Source organism: Malaya genurostris, chromosome 2 (genome assembly GCF_030247185.1).
Source record: "Malaya genurostris strain Urasoe2022 chromosome 2, Malgen_1.1, whole genome shotgun sequence".
Classification (NCBI taxonomy): Eukaryota; Metazoa; Arthropoda; class Insecta; order Diptera; family Culicidae; genus Malaya; species Malaya genurostris.
The window spans coordinates 110,323,378-110,351,355 of record NC_080571.1 but is presented as its reverse complement, the minus strand read 5'-3'; the positions used below and the strand labels follow the sequence as shown (position 1 = coordinate 110,351,355).

General features: G+C 39.6%; 1 protein-coding gene across 2 annotated transcripts in view; it reads left to right on the top strand.

The window, feature by feature from the left end:
• LOC131427101 (zwei Ig domain protein zig-8-like) overlaps positions 1-27,978 on the top strand; it is a 711,113-nt gene that overhangs the window by 569,231 nt on the left and 113,904 nt on the right. For both annotated transcript variants that reach the window (XM_058590024.1, XM_058590025.1), the window contains one exon: positions 4,712-4,941. In XM_058590024.1, coding sequence (XP_058446007.1) covers positions 4,712-4,941 — 230 coding nt within the window. The remainder of the gene's footprint in view (positions 1-4,711; positions 4,942-27,978) is intronic.

The following is a 27,978-nucleotide window of genomic DNA, read 5'->3' as shown; positions in this document are numbered from 1 at the left end:
ACCTGATGGTTTAGTGATGTTTTTCTCATACTACTAAGGTTGATGTCAGAGTGAGCGTGGAAAGTGGAGCGAATCAATGCGATGTACTGATAACGCATCGCTTTCACTCTGACAGGTTTGCTTTGATCAAATGTAATTTGCTCGCACGCGTGTCTTGACGCTTCGCGTGACGCTTTCACTCTGACAGCAACCTAATATTCTCATATGAAATGAAAAATTCACGAATTCGCCGTTTTGTAGTTGTTAAACCTCCCTAAAGTTACAAAAAACGAAAAGGAAAATGTTGGAGTCTGATTTTTCATATGTAGAAAGTGTGTGCAAAATTTGAAAAATAAATGGTGTAGTAGTTTTTGAATGGCGATTAACAAGGACTTTCAAAACCTGCTTTCGAGAAAACGTGTTTAAAGTTTTTCGTCTATAAAATCAATGGATACAATTTATTACGTAAGGGAGCCCCTAGGGTCTAACATTTTCAAAAAATCTTATTTTTTCTATTATAATTTCATATAATAAAACCTTTTTTGTCAAGTTTTTTAGTCAATCGAAGCAAAAATCTTGGGCCTGTGCACCGAGCTCTTACTTCTTCGCAGTATGAGATAAGCAAATATAAAGGCCAATAACTTGCTGAGTTTTATTCCGATAGGCTAGAAAATTTCACAGATTATTTCTCATGGTTTGTATCCTTACATAGACTGTTTTACTAAAGAATAAAACATATCGCATGCCCACATATTTCGTATTCTGTGTGTCGGTTTTGCACGATACGCTTTGGCGATGATTCGTTCAACTCATGGGATTGAAGTTTTTCGCGCCTTGTTTAGGCACTGAATTTCACCTTGATGCTCGTTCATACCAAACATTTTAGTAAATTTCAATTTTGATTTATTCAAATTTCAAGCAGTTATACAGAGCTGTGTTGCAAAACACAAATTAAACAACAAATCGAATGTACCCATTCCGGCTATATCAATCCTCGGTTTCCAGTTCCGAAAACACCGGAAATAGTGATCACAAACACTAAAATGGAACTAACTCACTTTTCTCGGCGATGGCGTTTCTTACAAATTTAGGTTCAACAGAAAGGTCTTATGATTCCATACGGAAGTCCTGAATTTTATCCGGATCTTACTTCCGGTTCCAGAATTACAAGATGCAGAGTGTCAAAAATTTCAAAACATCTTATAATGAACACCGGTACGTACATGCGCTGATACGGAAGCAGAAAACATAACATCGCCTCTACAAACCAAGCACGCTGTGTGCGGTGTTCGATTTCGTACACGTGGTGAAGAAAACGAAAATGAACACCGAAACTCGGTTTTGAACTCAGAAGCTAGTCCATCGGCACCGAGCACGCATAAGCAAGAGTTTGAAGCAGTTTGTCAGAAAACAGAATCACGGTACAGGCACGAATGTCTGTTACCGGCAGGCCAGAACCCAGGATTTCGTTTCGGAAGGCGCTCTCTGTAATACATGTCTAAGACTTTCTAAATATTTATATAGCACTAAAATTCACAAAACTTGTGATGACGCCATATATTCTGAGATCATTTATATTCCTACTTTACATGATGACAATTCACTGCATAGAGTAGCACAGTCGATTCGGGGAGAAAGGAAAACATCTTCCAAATTTATAGATCATATTAGTAGACAGTCATACAAATTTACTTTGGTTATATTGGTTTCGGATTCAGGTTCCGGAAGTAGTGGTCTGATATTCCAAAACGAAACTCACATAAATTTCTCAGAGATAAATTAATGTTCCAATACAGAAGCCAAATCAAGTGAACGATGGTGATCTCCAAGTAATTGAAATCTTAACCGTTAATTTTAACCATGGTAGCGATAGTCATGTGCTTCGTGTAAGGCCATTTCACTGCGATTTCGGTCTTCAATCACTTTATTAATGCACGCTTCTAACCTTTTTTTTTTCCTTATTTGAGGTAGTCCTCCAAAAGTATACTATGCCGATCCCAGAAAACCGGCATTGTGATCGTCAAAAATTGAGTAGTTATCATCAATGATATTGAGTAACTCCTACTCTAAATTTGAGTTTAACGCAATAACTCGTTTTTTTGTTACTATTCGCAAGATCAGTCTAAAAGTTGTAATAACCATTTGTAGCAACAGGTTGTATATTTTGTTAGTGAGATCGCGTATTTCGAGGGTGAGTCGCTCAACACAAACGGTGTTGTGTCTGCAAAAACCGGAATGATAAACTCCGTGTTGTGCTTTAGAATGAAACCGAATATGCTCAAATGTCATTTATGAGGAATAGGTGTATGATTGGTGCCTGAGCATAACTGACATGTATGTTAATTTGCGATTGACACACTACTCCAAGCAACCACCACTTGATATAGTATTGAGTTCAATTACTTAATATTTTAATACAATACACTCAGACAAGGAGAATTTTTTTTGCAAATTTGGTATATGTGAAATAAAATTTCACTCAAAATTTGAGTGATAGTTACTCTATTTTTGGTACATGTACAAATAAAGTATTACTCAGTAAATGAGTAGATTTTACCCAAATATCGTTTCCAGTGGAAGAACTCAAATTTGAGTAACTTCGGAGTTACTCTAAATTAGAGTTGTTCCACTTTTTCTGTAGATGAGTGAGATCTTACTCATTTTTGAGTAACTATTTTTAAGCGTGTATGCTCTGATCTTGTGTCATGCAAGCTGGGATGAAATTCTATGTTATGTCGTTTCGCCTAAGAAATTGACAATTACCCCAGGGTAAGATTAATTTCTAATTTATATAAGATGAACTCGATTATTAATGAGAAATAATTTATCGCTTCAACCAAAATCGCAGAAGGATAGTAATGGTAGAGAAACGCTATAAAAATAACTGCTTGCAAACAAAACTTGAACACAAGCTTGTCGAAGAGAAGCTTAAATATCGATATCCGTATCGCAAGCATGTACAAACATATAATTGCATACATTTGGGTTATTGATGTAATTTCGTCGGCTACAAAACAAATACAAATCACGACTATTAGAGTCTATATTCTGGGTTCGCGTGTTCGGTGTTGGTTTCTAATAAAATTCAATCTAAGCAGACTCTCGTGCATTTGCGGATTCAAAAGTGTGACGATTAATTGAAAATGTCAATCATTAGAAGTTTTGGTTGCCTTGTTCCACATCAATGACTCGAACAACCCCATGGGGCTGATCCTTGTAGTTTTTCATTTTTAACGGATACGGGCGGGGGTTGGGCTTAAAAATTTGGTTATGTTTCTGGTATTCGAACCCGAATACTCGATTTATTTAGGATTAGGGTCTGATCCGGCTAAAGATTTTTATTTCTTATCGGGTAAGAGTCGGGTTCGGATTTGGAAGAAAAATTATTCTCGAATTCAGGTTGGGTACGGGTAAAAGTTTTTTACTTTCGATCGGGTACGGGTCATCATAGTAAACCTGAATACAACTGGATTGATTTTAAAAATTATATTAACAGTTAGATCTACTTTTAATATATATTGACAAATGAAGAATTCTAACAACTTTAAATTCAATGTTTTGCTCCAAACATGTGCATAAACAAACATGTAAATTCAAGAAATATTTTAACCTGAACAAAACATTATTCGATTATCAATAAATCCAATCAATTTAATTAAATTAATTAGTATAATCGAAGTCTAGGGAGTGATCATATTTTCTATTGCATAGTTCTAATGCAAAAGTTATAGTGTTACATTCTTTTAGTGGAATTTAACTATTCAGTAGCCACAGATGTCGCCATCGTTTCTTAGCTCACATTATCATTGCATGACTAGACCTACGATCCTAGTAAGTCTTAGAACCCTTCCTGGTCGGTTCTTACACATAGGAAAACTAGTTAGTAATACCAGAACTCGAAGTTAAACCGTAATAAACTTCGATTCCTCTCGAACATATCGTGTTGATTTTATATGAGGAAAAAAAAAATGGTTTCAATCTTCCACGATTCTTCCTCGTTTCATCTATTCTAGTCAGCCTCGATTTGATGATTCAATTTTACTGATCCAAATTCTTCTTCAAATTCAAACGATTGTTATTTATGCAGTACGAAGTCCGCTGATAGTAAACAGTATTTGAAATATTTTCATCCTGCCAATTCTACCTTCACCGGTAACTTTCAATTGAAACCATCGCAGCAGGATACCATTCTACTCGAGCTGGCGGTGATCGCAAAACAAAAAGTTGAACCCTTGCCAATGTGGAATTTAATCAAGGAATGGTTGCGCATCTGAGTGTAAATTGGTCCGGTCACTGACACCGGTAGCGTTGAAAATAAAATCTTGCGAAATTCAATACTATCCGCATTATAAATAATTGTCATTGCCGCCTCTCGGCTTAATGTGTCAACTGGCACATAAGCATACATACAGATTTTGTAAACCTGTTAGGGTGTCCCGAGGTGCTCGTAAAATTGGGTTTTGGAGAGCACCACGGCGTCGACGGTTAACGCATTCACCCTAGTCAAAGTTGTTGGTTTTCGATTCAAGAACCTGACTCAGCTAGCCAGCACAATGCTAGATGCCACGTCTGCAATTCGACAGATAACTTTTATCTGTACACCTAAATTGTGTAAGTTTGTGTGTGTGTGTATGTTAGTGATCTCTATATGCATGTGAAATTCCCTCTGTGTGAGATTGGGTTTTTACATCTTTCTTCCTTTGCTTTCTCTCTCTCGCTGTTGTTTTTTCAGTGAATGGTTCGCAACGAGAAGCCAGCAAGCAGCCCCAACCAACTACTACCAAGGACACAGCGAGCCAAGTAAACCTTCCCGCCACCAGTAGCAGAACTGGAAGCATCGAGGCCACGGACGCCACCCGGACGGGACCGTACTTTGATCTGTCCGCCTCGAAAAACGTTACGGCGCTGCTGGGAAAAACTGCCTATCTTAACTGCAGGGTAAAAAACTTGGGCAACAAAACGGTGAGTACAACCATGAATTCCATTAGTATGTAGTCACATTTCCACCAGGACCACTCAGTCGCCGACTGCAGCGAAACAATAAAAGAGGAACATGAATCAGTCGGAATGGGCCGACAGAGGGAAGTTTGAATATAAGCCCGGATCGCACGCAAAAATTGGCGTTTGCTGCGTTCGATACGTTGGCTTTCGGCATTTCGTTATTGAATTCGAAAGCCAGAAACGGACCTATCAAACAGAATGGAATTGTTTGCAATTCTTACTTTCATTGTAGTTTTCATCATACGCGGCTGGCGTTTTCCGAAAGAAAAATCAAGTAAGAAAGAATTGATTGGAAAGTGATTTGCTTAACTATGTTTTTTAACGGTTAGCTAACAATTTAACTAATCATTTATGTTGCTTTCCTTCTTGAGTCAGTCAAATTCCTCTGAAAATTCATTTTTACGGCAAAAATGTCTGCATTCTATCTGTAGGCACGGAGTAATGGGCAATCGAGAACATAATAAGCGCGGTAACTTTATTCCAACATAACCTGATCTGTGATGAATATGAATTATGGGAAACCTTGTTAACTTCCGAAATATTCTTCAACATACTTAGATTCAAAAAGGGTGTAGCCGGGTGTTCATATAAAAACTGACCCCAAACAGAAAAAATTGATATACGCTGTTTGAAAGGGTTTATATTGGAGATGATTTTAATAAAATTTTAACCCTTTAACTGCCATATTGGTGGAGTTAGGTTGGTTCATCTGATTTTCATTTTATTTAAATTTTACAAAAATATCTTTAGTAAAAAAATTGAAAAAAATCAGGAATATTTTTAAAAAAGTATTTCATGTGGAAAAAAATTTCGAAATTTTCTAGTTGTTTTAATCGCACTTGCAATTTTGGTAGCACTCTAGATTTTACATAAAAAAATAAATCATTTATGAGTACATTACGCTGTATTTTTTTTCAGATTTTTAAAAAATGTGGACGGGTATAATATCAGACTTTAAAAAAATAAATCATTCGGAAAAGTATGCGTCGCCATCAAATTGCCATCATCCGATGGAGATTGGTATTTAGTTCTAAAATCATATATCACATGCCCTTAGAACTAAATACCATGCGTTTCCATCTACAACTTGAGTTCAGGGCCTAAGAAAGAATTTTCATAAGAAAGGATCGGTGAGAGAAACTTGAATTGAAAAATATTCAGGTTTTAATATACGGTTTAAAGTTTTTATTCATGAACTGATAAGTCATTTTACATTTATTGTATTAATATCAAATAATATCTACATTTAGTAAAAATTCTAAAAGACAATTAAATTATAGTTCTTTTGCAGAAAACAGTATCCCAAGATACCAAGCGCAAAATCAAGGAAAATTAGAAAACAAGCGAAGTCTAAAAAGCTATCAGTTTTAAGGTAAAATGTTCGTAGACGTTCTGTATCACAAGGTATGAATAGCCAAGTTGCCTGAAACTGCTCAACAAGACAGTTAAAGTCAAACGGCTAAAGCTCATAAAGACAGATTAATCAAACTGGGAACGGACTGACAGTAAATCCGTCGAAAAAAAATGTATGAGAGGGAAAGGCTTTGAATTATAATACCTTCCCACTCAAATAATGGTGCGTGGCGACGATATCGTTGTGGTTGATACGTGAGAAAAGTACTCTACGAAACACCAAAAAAAGACCACAAAGTGCAAGTGAATTCGATGAACTATATTTGCGAAATCGTTTGAAATTCAATTTTTATACACAGCTTAGTTTCTCATTCATTCTTAATTAATACATATTTAGATTAAAGTAATAAAACAATACGATTTTCCGAAACTGTTTAATAAAGGGGTCCTCTTCAGGAAATAGCAAAAAAACTGAAAATATTAAGTTTAAACGAATATGTTTTTTGAATAGAAAAACGACGATGCGAGTTAATACGTTCTTTTTTGGTCTTCGGGACTTGCTGTAGGCGCTTCGACTTGATTTCTATCTGGTTTCTAGTATTCCTTAGGACTGCTAATAGCTAACCTCTAAACCTCCAGACTATCCCGCAAAATGTTGAAGTTAGAAACGAAATACAACCGTCCGCTGGCACACATGTTCACTAATGCACTCAGTACATCATTGATTGGTAAATCGACCCAGGCGTGCGCGTGTGTAAATAACATAAGGAATAAAGTTCTTTTATCATTATTATTTACGTCAATACTCAAGCACTGAGCTCAAGTTGTAGGTAGAAACGCATGGTATTTAGTTCTAAGGACATGTGATATATGATTTTAGAACTAAATACCATGCGTCTCCATCGGATGATGACAATTTGATGGAGACGCATGGCTTTCCGAATGATTTATAAATATTTTCAAAGTCTGATATTATATCTGTCCACATTTTTAAAAATTCTGAAAAAATGCAGCGTAATGTACTCATAAATGATTTATTTTTGATGTGAAATCTAGAGTGGTACCAAAATTGTAAATGCGATTAAAAAAATTCGAAAATTTTGAACATTTTTTTCACATGAAATACATTTTGAAAAATTCGGAAAAAAATTAGAAAGGTTTCCCCTATTTTCTAAAATATTCCTGATTTTTTTCAATTTTTTGCTTAAGAAGTTTTAGAAAAATTACACTACACAGCACGCTATGCTCTTCTGTATTTTCATACTGATTGTGTAACTTATTGGGCCCTATAAATAAAATGTAGTAAAGTCTGTTGTTTGTAGTATCTTCTCAAAAACAAAGTCCACAGAGTATAACGCGGTTTGCTATGAGTAAAAAAAACAAGTTCGAGCTTGTAGTTATGACGCTTTCGAATTTGAGCATTTACTGCATACCGTATCGCCACGGAGCCGGAAAACCTGCATAAGTATGCACAAAGCAAGAAACGTACTTACTGCTGCAAAAATGTCACTTTGTTTAATTTTTCCACTTCATTTTATCAGTAAACACACGAGTAGCAACCTCTGCATCTACCTACCGAAAAATTGTAGTAAATACTACATGTTCGAATGTTGTTGTGTAGTAAAGTCTCTGATTTTGACAGGAACGTGATCCACATGTAGCATTCACTACCGAAATTCAAGCATGCTACGTTTTATTCATACGGCCCATTAAGTGAGTTTTCATTACTCTTCACGTAACTATTGTATTATGCAAAAACCTTATAAATAACGACTGAGCAACTTGTCTAATATTTTGACAATATTTTAATGATATTAGTTTGAGAGAAATTGAACATGTAACTCTTTGGGCTACGTTTGAATATATGTTTTTCGCAAACATTCATAAAAATTTGACATGTTAATTGTGAAATTTTATAAATTGATTATCAAAATCGTGTTACGGTAGTAGTTATTCGAGCATATGAAGCATTGACTGTTAAACTTACGAGATATAATTTCTCAAGCAATTGCATTAGCTTTTTAGAAAACGATGGCGCCATTCTTTCAAAATTTCGAAATACTGCGTCACATAATATGAATACATTCAAGTTTCTTGATATCTTTGAAACTTCTTTAAGCGAATTTTCAAAGTTATGCGTTTTACCTTTTTTTATATATATAAAAAATAGGTATAGAATTCACTCAAACTTTAGAAAAAAATTCCGAGGCCCGGAGGGCCGAGTGTCATACACCAATCGATTCAGCTCGACGAACTGAGCAAATGTCCGTGTGTGTGTCAGAGGTCGAGATACTGCTAGTCCAGCAGTAGGAATTTTGAACGCTGTATGACAAAGCAATGCTTGGGAGCAACGTGAAACACGATTTTTATACTGTTAAATTTTGTTTCGGACCGATTTTAGCACGGTTCGTTTTTGGCAACATAATCGTTCGAATATGACATATGTAAACCAGAAGATGGCAGCATTTTCGAGTTGAAAGCAATTCCAAAATTATATTTATTTAAACTACTTACAGCAATAAATTCTGTAAGAACATAACACCCATATACCATTCGAATCAGTTAGTCGAGATCAGCAAAGGCGTGTGTGACAAATAATTTCGCTCATTTTTCTCGGAAATGACTTAAACCGTTTTCTACAAACTCAGATTCATATGAATAGTCGTATGCTCCTACACAAGGTACCTGAATTACGTTTAGATCCGACTTCTGGTTTAGGAACTACAGGATGATATGTGAAACGAAATCATAATAGAGTTACTCATTTTTCTCGTAGATGGCTGAACCGAACTAAGATTCAAATAAAATCTAGGAACCATAAAATATTAAAATGAAAGGTCTTAAGATCCTATAACATATCTCGCTTTTTAGTCAGAACCAACTTCCGGTTTATGAGGTACAAGGTGATTAGTAGAAAAATGTCCATCTCGCACAAATTTATTAGGTTTATCGGGTTTGTAGATTTGGATAGTCGATAACCAAATAAACTTATCTCAGTTTTTTCGATTCGGAAGGCACTAAACAATTTAATTCGCACTACGATTTTTAAAAGATGTCTACACTGATTTTCAAATAGTTTGAATCAAATGTAAACTATACAACTCCTGAGGTAGATTTAACTGACTTCGGCTACACCGATTTTAGAATTCCGGTTCCAGTATCGAATCGTTTCTCAAAGCTCAATCGTTTTCTCAAAAAAGTCCAAATCAAATTTCAACTACAAAAATTCAAATTAAAGGATTTATGTTCCCATACAAAATTAATGAATTTTATCCGATCTGGAAATACAGGATGATGAGTTTTTAAAATTCATACCGATATAGAAGATGACACTCCAAAAAAGCTTCAAAGTTGGACTCAAAACTATTGCAATTCATATGTCATATTAATTTATGGCCATACGAATCGTTTTCGGTTATGCTGGTTCTTGAATACTGGTTCTGGTAGTACCGTGAATAACCGTAAGCTCTAAAATGGAATTTATTTCGATATCTCATGGAAGGTTCAATCGATTGTCACACGTTTAGATTCAAATTCGATCCGATTTGCAGTTTCGAATAATATTCATGCAAAAAAACACAGGCGGATGATAAAAAAAGGTATCATCTCACTGCTATTTGGATTAAGCACGTTTTTTATTAAACGAATTTTGAAAGGTAATTTTAAGGGGCAATAGATTTTACCCCTTAATTGATGTTAGGTGCACATAATTATTTTACATAAATTCACGTTTCGTCTTAGACTCATCAGTGCGTAGCAGTTTATGTTGAACTGCTACCTCCGACCTGACGGTTAAACATAAACCGCCTAGGCAGAAAAAAACTAGTACTATTGGCACATTAATACGCATTCGTTTGGGTCCCCTAACAAAAAATAATCACAAAACTAGGTTTCATCCTAAATTATGTCACTTTTTAAGGGAATACTTATTTTCTGAAGCGCGAAAACAATCCCATATCTTTCGATTAAACCATAAGATGCAATAATAATTTTGTTTCAACCAAACAAATTGCTTCGAATAGTTCATCCTTCGTTATGTGAGTGAAAAAAAATTATCGTATTATGAGGAAACTTGTAAATTCTGCGATTCATTTCCACAAAACAAGTTTCGGTTGGAATTCTTTCGTGATGACACCTTACTTACCTTAATTAACAGGTATAGGCTTGGGTGTCCTTTGCTGTATCCAGCATACGTCTCCACATAACTCGGTCCATGGCTGCTCGTCGCCAGCCACTCAAGGTACGGCTTCTGAGATCACCCTCCACTTGATCGACCCATCTTGCTCGCTGCGCTCCTCTTCTTGTACCAGTCGGATTAGCTTCAAGAACCATTTTCACTGGGCTGTCGTCCGACATCCTTATGACATGCCCAGCCCATCGTAGACGTCCGATTTTAGCTGTCCGTACGATGGGTGGTTCTCCTAGCAGCTGTTGCAATCCGTGATTCATACACCGTCTCCACGTTCCGTCTTCCATCTGCACTCCGCCATAGATGGTCCTCAATACCTTTCTTCCGAAAAAACTGAGGGCGCGTTGGTCCTCTGCCAGCATAGTCCAGGTCTCGTGGCCATAGAGAACAACCGGTCTAATGAGCGTTTTGTAGATGGTTAACTTCGTGCGGTGGCGTACTTTTCTCGATCGGAGGGGTTTCCTGAGTCCAAAGTACGCACGATTCCCTGCCAAAATACGTCTATGAATTTCTCTGCTGGTGTCATTATCGGCGGTCACCAGTGAGCCCAAATACACGAACTCGTCAACCACCTCGATATCGTCACCGTCTACCAATATTCGTGGTGGAAGGCGTAGTGTTTCTTCTCTAGAGCCTCTTCCTCTCATCTCTCATGTATTTTGTTTTCGACGCATTTATGGCCAGTCTGATACACCTTGCTTCAGCTTTCAGTCCGATGTAGATTTCCGTCATCTTCTCAAGGTTATGTGTCACAATATCAATATCGTTTGCGAAGCCAAAAAGTTGTACGGACTTTCGGAAGATCGTGCCACTCGTGCCGATCCTCTCTCTTCGAATCATACCTTCCAGGGCAATATTAAACAAGATACAAGAAAGTCCATCACCTTGACGTAGCCCCTACGTCCCAGATACTCGGACGTAGCACATCACTCTATCCATCGTTGCTTTGACCAATCGCGTCAGTTTATCCGGGAAACCGTATTCGTGTATTATCTGCCATAGCTGTTCTCGATCGATTGTGTCGTATGCCGCTTTGAAGTCAATGAATAGGTGATGCGTGGGTACGTTGTATTCTCGACACTTTTGGAGTACTTATCTTATCGCGAATATGTGATCCGTAGTGGCGCGGGCTCCAGTAAATCCCGCTTGGTACGGCCCTACGAGTTCCTTAGCTATTGGTGATAGACGACGGCAAAGGATTTGAGACCTTGTAGACGGCGTTCAGCAATGTGATTGCGCGGTAATTGCAACAGTCTAGCTTATCGCCCTTTTTGTAGACGGGACATACCACGCCATCCATCCATTCCTGCGGTAAAATCTCCTCCTCCCAAATCTGTCGATCACCTCACGTTCGTTCGTGAGAAGGTTACCACTGGTATCTCTGCACATTTCGGCCTGTGGCGTGTAGCCTCTACGTGAGCGGTTCACCTTCTCATAAAACTTCCGTGTGTCATTTGAGCGATATAGCTGTTCCATCGCTTCGCGATCTTGGTCTTCCTGGTGGCGCTTTTTCCTCCGGAAAATCGTGTTCTGTCCGTTCCGTGCCTGTCTGTATCCGTCCTCGTTCGCTCTAGTGCGGAGTTACAGCATCCTCGCCCTTGCTGCATTCTTCTCGTCGACCAACTGCTGACATTCGCCGTCAAACCAGTCATTTCCTCGATTCGATAACCTCGTACCTAGAACGGTTGCAGCAGTGCTACTCATGGCGGACCTTATGTTCCTCCAGCCGTTTTCAAAAGTCGCCGCGCCAAGCTGCTCTTCCGTTGGTAGCACTAGCTCCAGTTGTTGCGCGTATTCCTCTGTAGCACTAATGCTACGTAGCTGCTCGAGATTGAGTCCCGGCGTTCCTGTGCGACGAGTATTGTGCCCCATCGTTAGTTTTGAGCGCATACGAACCGTGACAAGGTAGTGGTCAGAATCAATATTGGCACTGCGGAAGGTTCGGACATTGATGACGTCGGAGAAGAATCGCCCGTCGATGAGAGCGTGGTCGATTTGATTTTCCGTATGTTGATCAGGTGATCTCCAGGTGGCTATGTGGATATCTTTTCGGGGGAAGAATTTGCTTCGAACTACCATTCCTCGCTAGGCTGCAAAGTTTACGCATCGTTGACCGTTGTCGTTTGTTACCGCGTGCAGGCTCTCCAGCCCGATCACGGGTCTGTACATTGCCTCCCGGCCTACCTGGCGCCGATGACGAGTTTTACATCCCGCCGTGGGCAGCTGTCGTAGGTTTGTTCCAGTTGCGCGTAGAATGCTTCCTTCTCGTCATCGGGTCTCGTCTCATGTGGGTTGATGCACGTGCACGTTGATGATGCTGTAATTGAAGAAACGGCCCTTGATCTTCAATACGCACATTCTATCACTGATTGGCTGCCACCCAATCACGCGCTGGCGCATCTTGCCCAACACTACAAATCCCGTTCCTAGAACGTTGGTTGTGCCGCAGCTCTGGTAGAAGGTAGCCGCTCGATGCCCACTTTTCCACACCTTCTGTCCCGTCCAACAAAGTTCCTGCAGTGCTACGACATCGAAGCCGCGGATTTGAAGCTCATCATGCAGCATTCGGTCGTATCCTGGGAAGCCAAGCGATTTGCAGTTTCATGTGCCAAGCTTCCAATCGTAGTCCTTATTTCGTCGCGTAGGTCTTTGCCGATTATTCTGAGTCGTATTTATATCCTGATTATTCGTAACAAGTGTTTTCCGGGTGGCTTGTTAGGCCTGCACCAACCTCCTGTCTCGCCGGAGGGCCATCGTGTCAGCACTGTTTAGAGTATCACACTGACACAAGGACGGTAATCAGCCGCTCCTAATATGGAGAATAGACGCTGTTTCGAGCCGCCCCAACATGGGGAACAGACGCTCGGGTAGGCTTGCTATGTGTAAAGAGAAAGCAAGCCCCCCCTTCCCTGTCAGCATACGACCAAGGTCCCACCGTGGTTGGTTACACGATCTTTCCTATGGTTACTCGTACCCCAGCTGGCACCGCGGGGAGGTAGGGATAGGAGTTACTGGACAAGAGGCTAAGAACCACATTGGGGCCTGAATTGCGCATTGTCCAGTCGTGATGACACCAAAACTAGTGAGTCGATTGAATTCAAATTTGCTGGTGCTATAATGGACGAATTCACATCGTTCGGGAACAATTACTATAAACCATTTGCTATAACATTGGTTTGTTCTTCCTTTCAGACCAGTTAAATTTTCTATTCTTTCTTTTCTTGGTTGCGTCCCAACCGTAAAAGATTTTCGACTATGTCGGATGAGATACGATTGCAAAATGGTATTACGATGAACGGATACAACAACTGTAAATCGTAAGAATTTGAAAACGATGAGGGATTCATTCGTTACTCTACAATTCCCGTTACTTCTCAACACTCTGAGAATTTATTTTCACGATACAATATTATACCAAAACTTACTCAAAACGACTGTAGAATGTTTTTCTTCAAGAGTACACTTCAAAATAAAAAATAAGATCTCTTTACTCATAACGCACAATCGGGATAGGCAAGCACACCACTCGGATCTAATTTATGCTAATTTTTCGAACCATCAATATACTACAGATTGAATCAGAATTAAAAAAGCTTGATCAATTATATCATTTTAGATTTCGAAGTCAAATTCACTTCAAGCGGACTGATTGGACTGTTGAGAGCAATCAGTTAACTCTTTGAAGCAAGTTAATTACGAAATCCTTGTGGTGCAATAGTCTGCGAACCTAAGTGCTGTCAGTTCCCTAATGATATTGTTCCAATTGCTAGAACTGTGTCAACTTGCTGCCATTCCGCATCCTTCCGGACATTCCAAACAGCACTAAGCACTATCCATCCGCTGTATGTTAGTATGCATTCAATAAAAACTAGAATGTTGCTGTTGAATTCGACCACCACCGCCATCACCACCAGGACTCACTAATGAGATTACAGCAGCAGTGCATTTGATATCAACTCACAATTGCACAACAAAACTTGCTCGCATTCACCCCAAACCAACAAGAGTCAAATCTCATTACGCCCAGATGGTCGTGTAATTAAGGAAGTGAAGCTTTTGCAACGCTCATTTACTGCCTCGGTTTCCCGGTCCGCTGCTGTCTGATTTTGTACTCCGTAAAAAGCAATTGCTAAGGAAATTTTGCCTCACTTGTCGACTTACGTACACTTCTCTACCGCACACAAAGTTTTCAACTATCTTTAGCCGGCACATTTGTATCCATGTTTCCGCTTCCCGTCTACTCCCGCCTTGGGTGTGCTAAAATTTCGGAATAAGACAATGAAGCATTCGGGTAAAACTTTTTGCATTCGGATAATCCACGAGTCGGATTATGCTGCCCCTGGTTCACACACAGGGGAGTACCGCCGCTGGCCCGTGGATGTCGGTTGCCGTAGGATAAACTTGCCAAAACAACACCGTCTTCCAACCATTGGTTAATTAACGGCCAGATGCGAATTGTGGCTGTCGGAGTTCAGCCGACCGTTCGTTCTACTTTAATCGAGGGAGGTTGATACTGGATAATGCCATGGCTAGATAGTTGTCTAGTTTATGGTTTTGTGTGCACGATTATTCTTGTTGATAGAAAATGAGCTTCACCGTTTGAATGAAATTTCTTATGCAAAAGTTGTAGAAATTTTATTAGTGTGAGATAGGTTTAGATTTGCAATTTAACTAAGATAGCCTATCAATTGATTTATTTATACCTCTATTCTATTACTTTATATTTTTTTTTCATTTATTTGTTTATTTATTCGTTTATTTATTTATTTAGTTATTTACTTATTCATTTACACAGATTAATATTATTAATTTCTTCTCCGTTAGACACCAAGTCTCATTCTTCTTGTTTTTCTCAGAGAGAAAGGCTACATAACTGTTATTTAACCGATTTCTGGGCCCAGGACCCGGAGGGCCGAGTGCCATATATTATTAGAATCAATTCGTCAAGTTCGTAAAATGTTCAAATAGTTATAAGTTGTATTCAATCCCGTTTTTATTAAATATAGTCTTTCCTTGGGGGATAAGGGTTGAAGACAATATTGTTTTATTTAATGTGTAAACGAAATCATTACCAACTTTTCTATCGCTGAAACTTTTCGATGTTCTTTTTCTTGAGTGAGAAGTGGTCTTTTCACCATCCAGTGAGGCTTGAGATTCACTAGTTGTACCGCGAAAGCCGCGGGAAACAGAAAATCTCCTTCCAATAATATAATCCAAGAGATTGACTAACGATTTCTCATAACTTGTCAAGTTTTCCCCGAGATGCATATATAAGTTTCATGTACTGCCTATCACGTACCAATGAAACTGGATATTTTTAGCGATGAAGTACTATAATATTGCCAAAAATTCAAAATCAATTATAAAAACATTTTGGTTATAAATTGAATGACTAAATATGTGTGTGCAGTCTCCCTCATATTAGTCAATAATATATGCTTATGGTTTAAAACAATAGATTTTTTTTAAAGATATTTTTATTCAGGCCTTTTTGCGTACAAGCTTTATGTGGCCGATCGAGCCGACTTTTTAAAAAAAATTTTTGTATTGGATCTCGTAGTCACTTTTTTTTCTAGAGGGAGAGGAGCTTCCATTTCCCTCCTGCGAGGATTGTGGGGCACTTTGTTCGTGGCTCGTCTCGTCATTCATTTCCGCATCGGTGGTATTATTGTTGATTTCCGTCTTCTTTTCGTTGCTAGTTGCCGTAGATGCACCTTGTTGTACATTGGTTGCAATTGTTGGTTGGTTGGAGGGTAAGTTGTTAACTGCAGCTGGTGTACTTTGTTCTATAGGGGATGATGATGGATTCGTTGAAGGGGATGCTTTATTGTTGTTGGTGGCTGTCACAGGTGTACTGGGGTTGCTTGGTGTTGGTGTGAAGAAAGCACCGTTGTCCTTTAGTGTACATAGTTGTCTCCTTATCCAGTTTATCACATGGCGTACCGTAGTGAACAGCTTTTTGGTAATATTGACATGTGGCCATCTGATTGTCATAGGTAACAAGCGATTTGCACGGAATCTTGACCGAAAATCACATATGAAGGTATAGCCTTCTTCAAGTGTATGCGTAAAAAACGTACGCCATTTAGAATACCGGGGAAAAAATTCTTTTCTTTTTCGATAGAGATAATCTCTCCGTATTGGGACCTAGTTTTGCGAATATAAGGATCGATGACGCTTGAGGGAAGATCATGCACACGCTCTTCTGTAGCAACATATTCCATATATACTGGAATGTTGTACATAAGGTCTGAGGACAGAGGGCCACGTGTTGAGTTTTAAATCGACCACGTGGCTCGCTCAATTCCCTTTGCGCATCGTATTTGTCTTGTACTATCTCGTATATGAGCAAACTGTATCGGGTTGCCAGCATACATTTTATAATTTTGATGAGAAGTTTTATCACAGTAATCTATCGTATGGGTTGGACATTACGTGGATTCCAATGAACAATGAAAAAATATTCAACTTTCACAAAGATTGAATGTGTGTTTGGCAGCCTTGTCGAGCCAATTTTATTTCTCTCTCCTTTTTAAGAATGCTATCAGGAAACCAAAGCGAAAAAAAATGGCGGATGCATTGAAACTGACTTTGTTTCACAGAAAAATACAAGACTTTATTTTTATCGCCATAACATATATGTTTTTATGTACTAATCGCATCTAAACTTTACAAGGCTGGACTTTGTCACGGTAGATTTATGAAACAAGCCTTCAAAGCCGAGATATTACAAGAAAAATACAAGACTTTATTTTTATCGCCATAACATATATGTTTTTATGTACTAATCGCATCTAAACTAAATTATCTGGACTTTGTCACGGTAGATTTATGAAACAAGCCTTCAAAGCCGAGATATCCGATGAACAAGTAAAGGTATGTATTTCCGAGCGTTCCAATTTTCAGCAGTTCTTCAGTCAGAAAAAAATACAACACAATCGCTAAACTCAATGAATCATTCTGAAAATTTCACAGAATATTCTCAACTAAATCTCGAAGACATTGTCAAGTGGGTTTTTCTATATTCTGCATCGTTTCCAAGAAAATTTAATTTGAAACGGGAAAATAGCAAACAATCTATTACTTTACGGTAGTGTTCTCAGCCCTTAATGTTTTCGTGCTCCGCATATTGCACATTGTTATTGTATTTTGCGAATTGAATTGCATCCTACTTCTTATAAAACTGGATGTAAACAACATTATTTGTCTTATTGCATTGAAGTATATGCACACGTTTAATGTCTAGATGCATTTGCTTCTTAAGCAAACCTTCAAGTTCTCGTATCGAAGGTTGAATTTTGCACTGCCTGAAGTCAACCATAATTGTATTCTTTCGTACCGGCGGTAGCTTTTGTTCGTTTGGTTCACTCATTTCGAGGTCACTACATAATACTGTACTTGGTTTCTTCTGTCCCGAAAGTAAGCGATTTTGTTTTATTGACTGACTTGGATGAGATGTGAAAACGAACTGTAGGCACTCATTGCTCTCTGCTCGTTAACATGGTTTTTTTAGGTTAGATTTTAAACTATTCTGCACACCACAAAGACATGTTTTGTGTACTATTATGTGAAATAGATTATAGCGTCATTCTTCACAGGGCAAATCGTTTTGCACATTTGTAGCGCGTCAAAGCAAGATTGAACGGTGGTGAATAGACGAGTATTATAATCATGCAGGAGTCTCGAGACAGTGATGTTTCAATTAGAACAAGAAACATAAGGGAACAAATAAGCGAGAGGGTCCACACTATTCCAAAATGGACCAAAATGATCAACTTTTCATTCAGATCCATATGACGAGATATTTACGAAAGGGAACTCAAATGCTGATCATTAAAATCTAGATCATTCAAGCGATCTGGTGGAAGATAAAGCTCATTCATATAGGGTGTGAAATGTGTAGCTGATAAAACAATCCAGACTTGCTCAACACCGGCGCAGTCACGAAGGGGTACAACACGCCACCATTCTTTTTTCTGCTATTTTGTTCGTTTCTATCCTGCTTCAACATCGAATATAAATAACCAAATATTTTATTCCCAGTGTACCTCCTTTTTAAGCTTGCAGTATTGCTTCACGAAAATCGCTTCATTTGTATATTTAATCTCAACAGGACATAAAAATAACAGTGTTGTTTAAGTTACCACAACATCGTACATTTCGAACACCTTCATTATTCCTATAATCAACCGATGGCATTACAATCTATAATGACCTATAATTTATAACACAATCAATAGGCCCTGGAAGGCTCGGAAAGACTAGCTCTCGATAGTCGATTGTCGTAGGACGCTCGTAGCTCGACTCGGTCACGGTTTGTTTATTCGTACGACAGCACACGAATAAAAACGAAAATCACATCGCGGCCATTATGATGATGTGACCCTCGTTATCAAGAATAAATTGCCACTAGCACCGCCAATTACGTCAACCAACCGACCGACCGACCGACCCAATGAATGGTGATTGAACGACTCAAAGTCAACTGGGGGAACGGTTTTCCACAGCACAGCTGTTTTTTGTTGTGGTAATAATAACATCCTTCACTTCTACATTTCCGGTTTCCGAAAGAATCTGTTCTACATCTTAATGGAACCTGGCGGTTTTCCCAGCTGCACGACGACCAGCTGCCGTTCCAGACTTGACAATGATCCGTCTCAGGGGGGAAGACGAAATCGTGGAACTAAACAACTAGTTCTCTTCGTTTATTTCTGACGCACGACCTCCAGCTTCGTCGTGGTTTGTTGGATCTCTTTGTTGTGACAAAACAAAGGAGAAAATAACTCACATTACATGGTTTGTAAGAGACCTAGAAATATAAACATCAAAGAATATCCGTTGGCAGCATGTTTTGTTCCGAACACTTGAATTGAATTGTTCTAGAGGTTCAAGGATTATGCTATTTGGAACCACTGAGTTAGGCTCATTACCCCGTTGATGTTGACTCTGTGACCTTGTAATATGACTTCCCGTCTGATGCGGTAGTTCGAAGTATATGGCACTGATATCGTAAGCCTGGTGTCGTAGGTTTCATTTATGATGGAAGAATTCTTAGTGTCGGTAGGAGCATCGGAGCACTAACCATACAATGGTACTGTTTGCCAAAAATAGGGTGCAAAATCTGTTTAAACAGGAGCACCAGTTACGTTTCAAACTGATTTTTTTCGTTTCAGTAGATCTCTTTAAATGATAATTCCTTCACTTTTGTGAACATAGTAAAAATGGACTGCTTCAGGCTGTAACTTTCAGCCCCAGTTTGGTGGCCTTTATCAAGAAAAACTTCAAAAACAGATCGTCTTTGTCGGTTCCATTTAATTCTTATGGTTGGAAGTTTGATGTACTTCAATTTGTCTAATTTGTTTAACGAACATTCAAACTAGAACAACTCATTTTCTATTATTATTTCTTGATATATAACACTTTTGGTCTGTTTGAACAATGCAATTCGTTGCATTTGAAAATAGCCTGCCTAGCGGATTATGTTGATTCGCGAGGTGACATTAGCAGTCCAACATAGCCCGCTAACGCTCTGATGAGCCGAAGGCGTACATGTAATGCGAAACAATCAAACTCCTAGATGCCTTTGAGCCCGTACCGACTGTATGTCGTGCCCTCCATCTCGATTAATCGAGCTGCTGATTCGCTTTGCAGTTACTGACCAGTAAAACTTTTTGTGGTGAATCTACTGCTGTTTGATGTTTGCTAATTCTTAATGTAAATGGGATCATAGCGTCTGCTGAAACAGAAGGTCGAATTCCACAAAATGAATGTAATACAACGGTTTTGGTTGTAGCAATTATCGTTAGTGTTGCTCATATCATTTCGTTATAATACAAGCGAAATATACTTTCGATAAATCCTTTCAGAATTTTGAAATTCCTGAAAAGCCCCGTTAATATATTTATGTTGGTGATGAGAGGAGCTAGGTTCACATAAACCATCTCGGAACAAAAGACTTTTTGTACGTGCGCTTGTACGGACCAGTTGATTCGAATTGGATGCATAATGTCAACTCTAATCAAAATCATCCTGCACTTGATGAATGAGATCGTTCAGTATCTCGAATGCGAAAAATCAACAGAACTTTGACAAAAATCAATCGCATAAAAATCCACAGAAGGCTCATTTGCAGTTGAGCACAAAGTCCATTTTCACGGCGTTAACGAATCGCACAGAGGGCAAGTCGGTTCAGTACTAATTTTAATTGTGCAGAGTGGCTCAGTTCAAATAGTCGCGTTCATGCTTTGCGAAATGCAAAGTGATCTTATGTATACGAAATTTTCGTCTCTGTTAGGGAAAGCGATGAGAACGGCTTGGTAAACAATAAATAACAATAAATTATACATTGTTCGTTTTTAATTGATGTTTCGACCACCATTTCTCTCAAACATATAGTTTTATCTACTCGAAACGTTTCGATCTGATCACTATTGGCACGATTTCTTTTTTTGTGTTTTGAATTTGCACTTTAATATAGAAAACAAAGACATAGTCCCTCGTCAAAATGGTCGATCTACGCACAAGCACATTTTATTTCGTTTGGAGTTTCGGAAATGGCAATCCCTCTCAAAGAGCAAATTTGCTCTTTAAGTGGCTCGCTGGTTTAATCTCTGAGACATTCTGAGTTCTGTATTCTAATTGGCTGTACAACAAATTTTCACCAATTCCATCATTGTTTCAGTATTAAGAATCAGAGCTAATTGCCTTAAATGGCACGTGGAGATTTGTGACTCATCGTGGCTACTCATTATTTTCCTGATAGGAAGGTAAGAAAAAAAAGATCATGGAAAGGAACTATGAAGTGAGTGAGATGGAAAAACAGTTCAAAACACTGGGTTCACTATTATATGCACCTCCGGCACCGGAACCCGAGAACCGGTATAATCGAAGTCGGTTCGTACAGCCACCAACTAACATGACATACAAACTCTACTAGCATCGATCTTCTTATCGCCTCGAATCTGGGGCAAATGAACACTACGTGCTCCGGTGTCTCCTCCACGTTCGCGCACTCCGGGCAGAAGGGCGAAGCGGCATGGCCAAACCGATGTAGGTACTGCCTGAAGCAGCCATGACCAGACAAAAACTGGGTTAGGTGGAAGTTCACTGCTCCATGCTTCCGGTTCACCCAGGTCGACACATTAAGGATGAGCCGATGGGTCCATCTCCCTTTCTCCGTGGAATCCCATTCCTGTTGCCACTTTGTCATTGAGGCCGTTCGCACTAACGTTCTCACTTGCCTGGTCGTCTTCCGCACGTAGCACTCGATATCCTCCTCCAATGTGATGCAGATTGGGATCATCCCTGCAATCACACAAACTTCCTCCGACGATATCGTTCTATATGCGCTCGCTACTCGCATGGCCATGAGCCGGAACGCACTGTTTAGCTTCGCCCGATTTCGCTTGGTTTTCAGCGCCGCACCCCAGGCTGGAACTACCGCAGTATCGAAGAATGACACGAAGATGACAGCCGCCTCTTGCTGCTTCTTGGACCACCGGTGTTTGGCATAATCCTTGACAGTGCGTTGATCGTCTTCGCCGCCTTTTCACAGGCGTAGTAGACGTTGCTGTTAAAGTTTAGCCGATCGTCGATCATCACACCCAGATGCTTCAGTTGTCGCTTCGATGCTATTGCGTGTTCTCCGACGGAGATTTCCACTCGCTGCACTGTCTTGCAGTTGCTCACCAATAGCATCTCCGTTTTGTGGTGGGTTATCTTCAGCTTGACTCCATTCATCCAGTTTTCGATGATGCCGATCGATTCTACCGACAACATTTTTACCTCCTCCGGCGTCTCGCCTGTTACTGATAAAACGATATCGTCCGCGAAACCCACGAGCACGACGGCTGTGGGTAGCTGCAGAGTAAGCACTCCGTTGTACATAGCGTTCCACAGCGTTGGTCCGAGGATGGAGCCTTGTGGAACTCCCGCCGACACATTCATCCTCCTCTGTCCAGCTTCAGTGTCGTACACCTATACTCTGTTCTGGAAGTAGCTTTTCAAGATCCGACACAGGTAGTCGGTGTTGGTGGCCACGTCGTTGGGTCGTGCTTCGGAAAGAGACCCTCCACGATTATCTTCAGCTTATCTGGCCACATTTCGGCTGGCGTCGCTGGACCTTTGATCTTCGCCATCACGACTCGGTACGCGTTACCCCAGGGGTTTGCGTCGACTTCTCTGCATAGCTCCTTGTGGCAGTTCGACTTGTGCACGATTGTCTCCTTTTTAAATGCGGCTCTGGCCTCCTGGAACGCCAACTTCCGCTCCTCTCTATCCGGGAGGATTCTTGCTCTCTGGTAGCGTCTTCTGGCTCTTAGACAGGCAGCACGGAGGGTGCCGAATGTATCGTTCCACCAATGTGCCGGACGCCGTCTGTACCTTGGCTCCCGTTTTCGTGGCATTGTAGTGTCGCATACCCTCGTAATCACTCTTGTCAGCTCTACCACATCCATGTCTGGAGTGTCGCTGTTCGCACAGAGTGCTTCGACGAAGACGAAGGCCTTCGTCTTCCACTTTCGTTCGCATGTTCTGCTTCACTGTATGGCCGTGGGGTTCCGTTGGCCAACGCTGTAGCAGACCGCCTGGTGTTCACTATGGGTGTACTCTTCGCTTACTCTCCAGTTCATGCTGCGCGCCAGCGATGGGCTGCAGAAGGTAATGTCGATGATCGACTCCCGCCCGTCTTTCCTGAATGTGCTAACAGTGCCAGCGTTGCACAGTTGTTCCTTCCAACTTCGCTAGCGCTTCCAGCAGGCAGTAACCTCTAGCGTTGGTTAGCCTGCTACTCCACTCCACGGCCCACGCATTGAAGTCTCCACCGATCAGTACTGGCCTGCGTCCAACCAGCTTGTCGGTTAACTCCTCCAGCATCCGATCGAATTTCTCCGCTGTCCACTTTGGGGGTGCATAGCAGCTGCATACGAAGATACCGTTGATTTTGGCGATGACGAAACCTTCGTACGCGCTTGCATCCACCTCCTGAATAGGAAATCTTCCAGTCACATGTATAGCAGTCGTTCTCGTACTATCTGCCACCCAGTTGTTGTTACCGAGAGGAACTCGATACGGCTCTGCAATAATCGCAACGTCACACTTTGCTTCTGTTGTTGACTGCCTAAACAGTTGCTGTGCGGTGTCGCAATGATTCAGGTTTATCTGCATTATCTCCATCACTGTTGACCTGCGACCGCCTTATTATATGCAGGGCACTTGTATCCACCCGTCGAGTGGGCGTTTCCTTTTTCCGTAGTGCAGAGCATGCACTTTGGCGCCTGCGAGCAGTCCTTCGCAATGTGTCCCTTCTCTCCGCATTTTCTGCATTGTTCAGATCTGTCTGGGCCTTTGCAGTTGGTCGACATGTGTCCGAAGCCCATGCACTTGAAGCATCGCAAAACCCGTTTGCTGTCACTCCTTACTACTCGGGAGGCGACTCTCAGCGGGCACACCGAACAGCCAACTCGTACCTTGCCTATCTTCAGCAATTTGCTGGCCGCAGGCAACGATAGTCGAATCATCGCTGTTTGTGTGCCTTGGTGCCCCTTCATCAGCCGGATCGTTAGAACCTCTTCTCCCAATTCGCATTGCGTCTTCAGTACACTACCAAGCTCCTCTACTGTTGTGATCTCGTCCAGGTATCGGCATTCGATCGTTGCTTCCTGGCACAAAGCCTTCACGTTCCCGCCATCCCCGACTAGGTCACCCAATGACTTGGCGAACTGCTCTCGGTAGGCAAAACTTTTAATCGCTGGATCTTTCTTCAGTTCAAACAGCATATCTCCTTGCTGAGTGCGCCTGGTTCTCACCACGTTCTCACCCAGTTCCTTCAACTCCGGATCTTCTTGGACTTTCTTGAGGATTGCTGCGTACGACTGTTGGTCGTTTGCCTTGACCAGCAAGGCGTCTCCCATGTGTCTCTCCGGATGGGGTAGACGGCATTCTTGCCAGCTCTCTTTGGATCTCCTTTCATCACGAACCGGCATTCTTCCCTTTTCGATCCGATTATTCCCTTTCGTTTTCTCCTTTTTGGACTGATTTTTCTTCTTCTCCAAGCGATTTTTGGCGACGATTCAATCGCGCGCGCGCGCGTGTGTGTGTGTGTGTGTGTGTGTGTGTGTGTGTGTGTGTGTGTGTGTGTGTGTGTGTGTGTGTGTGTGTGTGTGTGTGTGTGTGTGTGTGTGTGTGTGTGTGTGTCAAATAATCTCACTAGGTTTTCTCAGAGATGGCTGAACCGATTTTCACAAACTTGGATTCAAATGAAAGGTCTTATGGTATTATAGCCTGAATTTTATTTGGATCCTACTTCCGGTTCCGAAATTATATGGTAATATGTGAAAATTAGAAAAAAGTGTGCACTCACTTTTCCCTGAAACGGCCCAATCGATTTTCACAAATTAAGTTTCAAATGAAAGATCTTATAGTTTCCTAAAAATTTGTGGAACATTTTATCAGGATCCGGCTTCCGGTTCCGGAACAAACGCGTGATAGGTGGAAAATTGCCAATTTCATTAGTATTTTTTCACGAACGATGGTTAAAAACAGGTACAAATTCCATAAAACTGTCAGATTTTACTTTGAAGAGCTTGTTAATTTGTGGACAAAAAAACTTAATTCGGCACTACTTATCTCCCCTTTTTCTGTTCCGGAAGCACCGAAAGTGGTAAAGAAAAGCTCCAAAAATAGAACTCACTTCGATTTCTCTTCGATGCATGAATCAATTTTCACAAATTTTGATTTCGATTAGAGCTCATATTATCTTTAAAGCTACTGTGAAATTTCATCCGGATCTGACCTCCGGTTCCGCAGCTACAGGGCGATAAGTGTCAAAGTTTTCAAATCGCCATAAAGAATGACAATATGTACAACACCGGTACGTGGAAGAAGAAGTCACAAAACAAACGATGCGTGCTTTGTTATATTTCGTACACGCTATGAGGAAAACGAAACGGTTACGGATGTCTGCTACTAGTGTGAGATATTGGTAAAAGACGGTGTCGCTGTTGATAAAAATTTTAAATAACAGAAAGTAAAGTTTACTTCGCTAGAAAATATGAAAAATAAAATAAAAAAATGTCAATGAATTGAAGTTTTTTTGAAAAATTTATGCAATTTTCACAGTCGGTATTGCAGTAATACCGTTACGGTGGTGTAGTGATGTCAATAGCAATAATAACAATAATAATAATAATAATAATAATAATAATAATAATAATAATAATAATAATAATAATAATAATAATAATAATAATAATAATAATAATAATAATAATAATAATAATAATAATAATAATAATAATAATAATAATAATAATAATAATAATAATAATAATAATAATAATAATAATAATAATAATAATAATTCTACTACATGTTTTATGTTGCTGATTCGTGCTGTTTAGCTTGACTTACATATGCAGAAACGCAGGCTGGCTTCGTTTATTAAATTTCGTTTAATTGGTTCAATCGAAACAGTGCATGAGATAGTAAATCTAGGTTTAACTAGGCTCAAAGCTGATCCAACTTGGAGGTAATATTAGTTGCTGGCAAACGAACCAACTTCGGCTACACCGGTCATCTGAATCCGGTTTCGGAAGAAGAGGAATGATGATTAAAAACTGTAAAAAGGATCTCACTCACTTTTCTTCACGATGGCCAAATCGATTTTCACAACCTTTAGGTTCAATGGGAAAATCTTACAGAGTTCCTAAATTTGTGGTGGATACTACTTCCGGTTCCGGAACTACACGGTAAACGGTATTTGTAGAGTATGTTAGATTAAGTCCGAACAAACCTTCCTATTTATATTCGATGAACAATTGTTTTTGGGAATTCCACAGTAATATTTGTAATTCTATGAGTAATAAAAGAAAGGCATCATTACTCCACTAGGAGGATTACAACAGGTTTTTTTGTCGTGAATACGACTTACTTTACTATGGGGCGCCTTTTCAAAATTTACCCTCTGAGAGAGTGATAAGCTTTTGATCGTGAATATCTCCTGTTGTATCTAACGAATCAACATAATTCTTGCGACATGCCATCGGAAATATGATCGCAATTTTATGATAAAATTTTCTGTGCGACATAATCTTAAATAGTTCAAAATTAAACTTTTCGGAAATGTTTGGTTTCAACGAGTATCAAAAAGGATAATTCATAAGGCGCGTTTGCCTTTCTCGTATTTTAAAAGCTCATAGCTCAGTGATCTGTAGAAGGATTTATATAATCTAACTACCAATAGAATCGAAAATTTTCAGCTTGAACGTGTATAGTACACTATTGAAAAACCTGTTTGATTTAACCCATGACAGCACCAGCCAATCAGAACGCGAGATGTCTGCATCTATACAAGAGCATCCATATAAAAGTTGAGTGGTTCATTTTTCCTACCATTTGCTGAGCAACTGTTCCCGAAACAAAACACATGAGAGCAACATCGAGGACCTGTCGTCTCACTGTTTCCCGTTCTGCGATCAAGAAATGGAATTTTGGCAAAGGGGCTGTCCGTACACCGCTGCCAGTAGCAGGTATAAAATGAAATGTGATGTGAGAAATAGCGTCATTTAAGTCTAAGCAGCTACTCTGAACGTACGAGACACCGTCAGCACGATGGCACCGAAAACCTGTAGAAAGGCAGCCAAAAAGTCCAGCAAGGCCAATTCAAAGCACTTTTCAGTGCTAAAGATTATCCTAAAGAACTAGTTGAATTTTGTTGCTTTCCTACCATTTTCTGAGCAACTGTTGCCGAAACAAGACACACACAAGAACCATCTCAGATCTCAATATTTCCTACCGAAAGATTCATCATGATGGAACTTAAAATAATTTGCACCGTCACTAACACATTTAAATATAAACGCAATGTGAAAGTGGAAGAGATGATGTTGAACACATCTTTATACTAGTATGGGGTCGTGTGAAAATATACCATGCGAAACAGGGTTGCCATATATACAGATTAATCTTTATAATAATAATAATAATAATAATAATAATAATAATAATAATAATAATAATTATTATTATTATTATTATTATTATTATTATTATTATTATAATTATTATTATTATTATTATTATTATTATTATTATTATTATTATTATTATTATTATTATTATTATTATTATTATTATTATTATTATTATTATTATTATTATTGTTCGATACCGAACGCATAATGCAGGGAAAAAATTACTCATGTCTTGTCTTTTCCCAAAATGATTGTTTTGTCATACATTCCCGTTCCCATATTCCCCACTGAACTCAAATTTAATCCAATAGCTTGTATCTGTTCCCTAAAATTCACACGCATTGATCATGTCCATTCATGTCCGCACAGGAAAGTCTCCCCATGCAAGCATTCTCTGCTAACACGCAATTCGTGTTGTTGTATTGAAAGGGGGTGGGGCTTAATCCTTGCTGAATGAATGCACACGTCGAACTGAAAAATAGTATA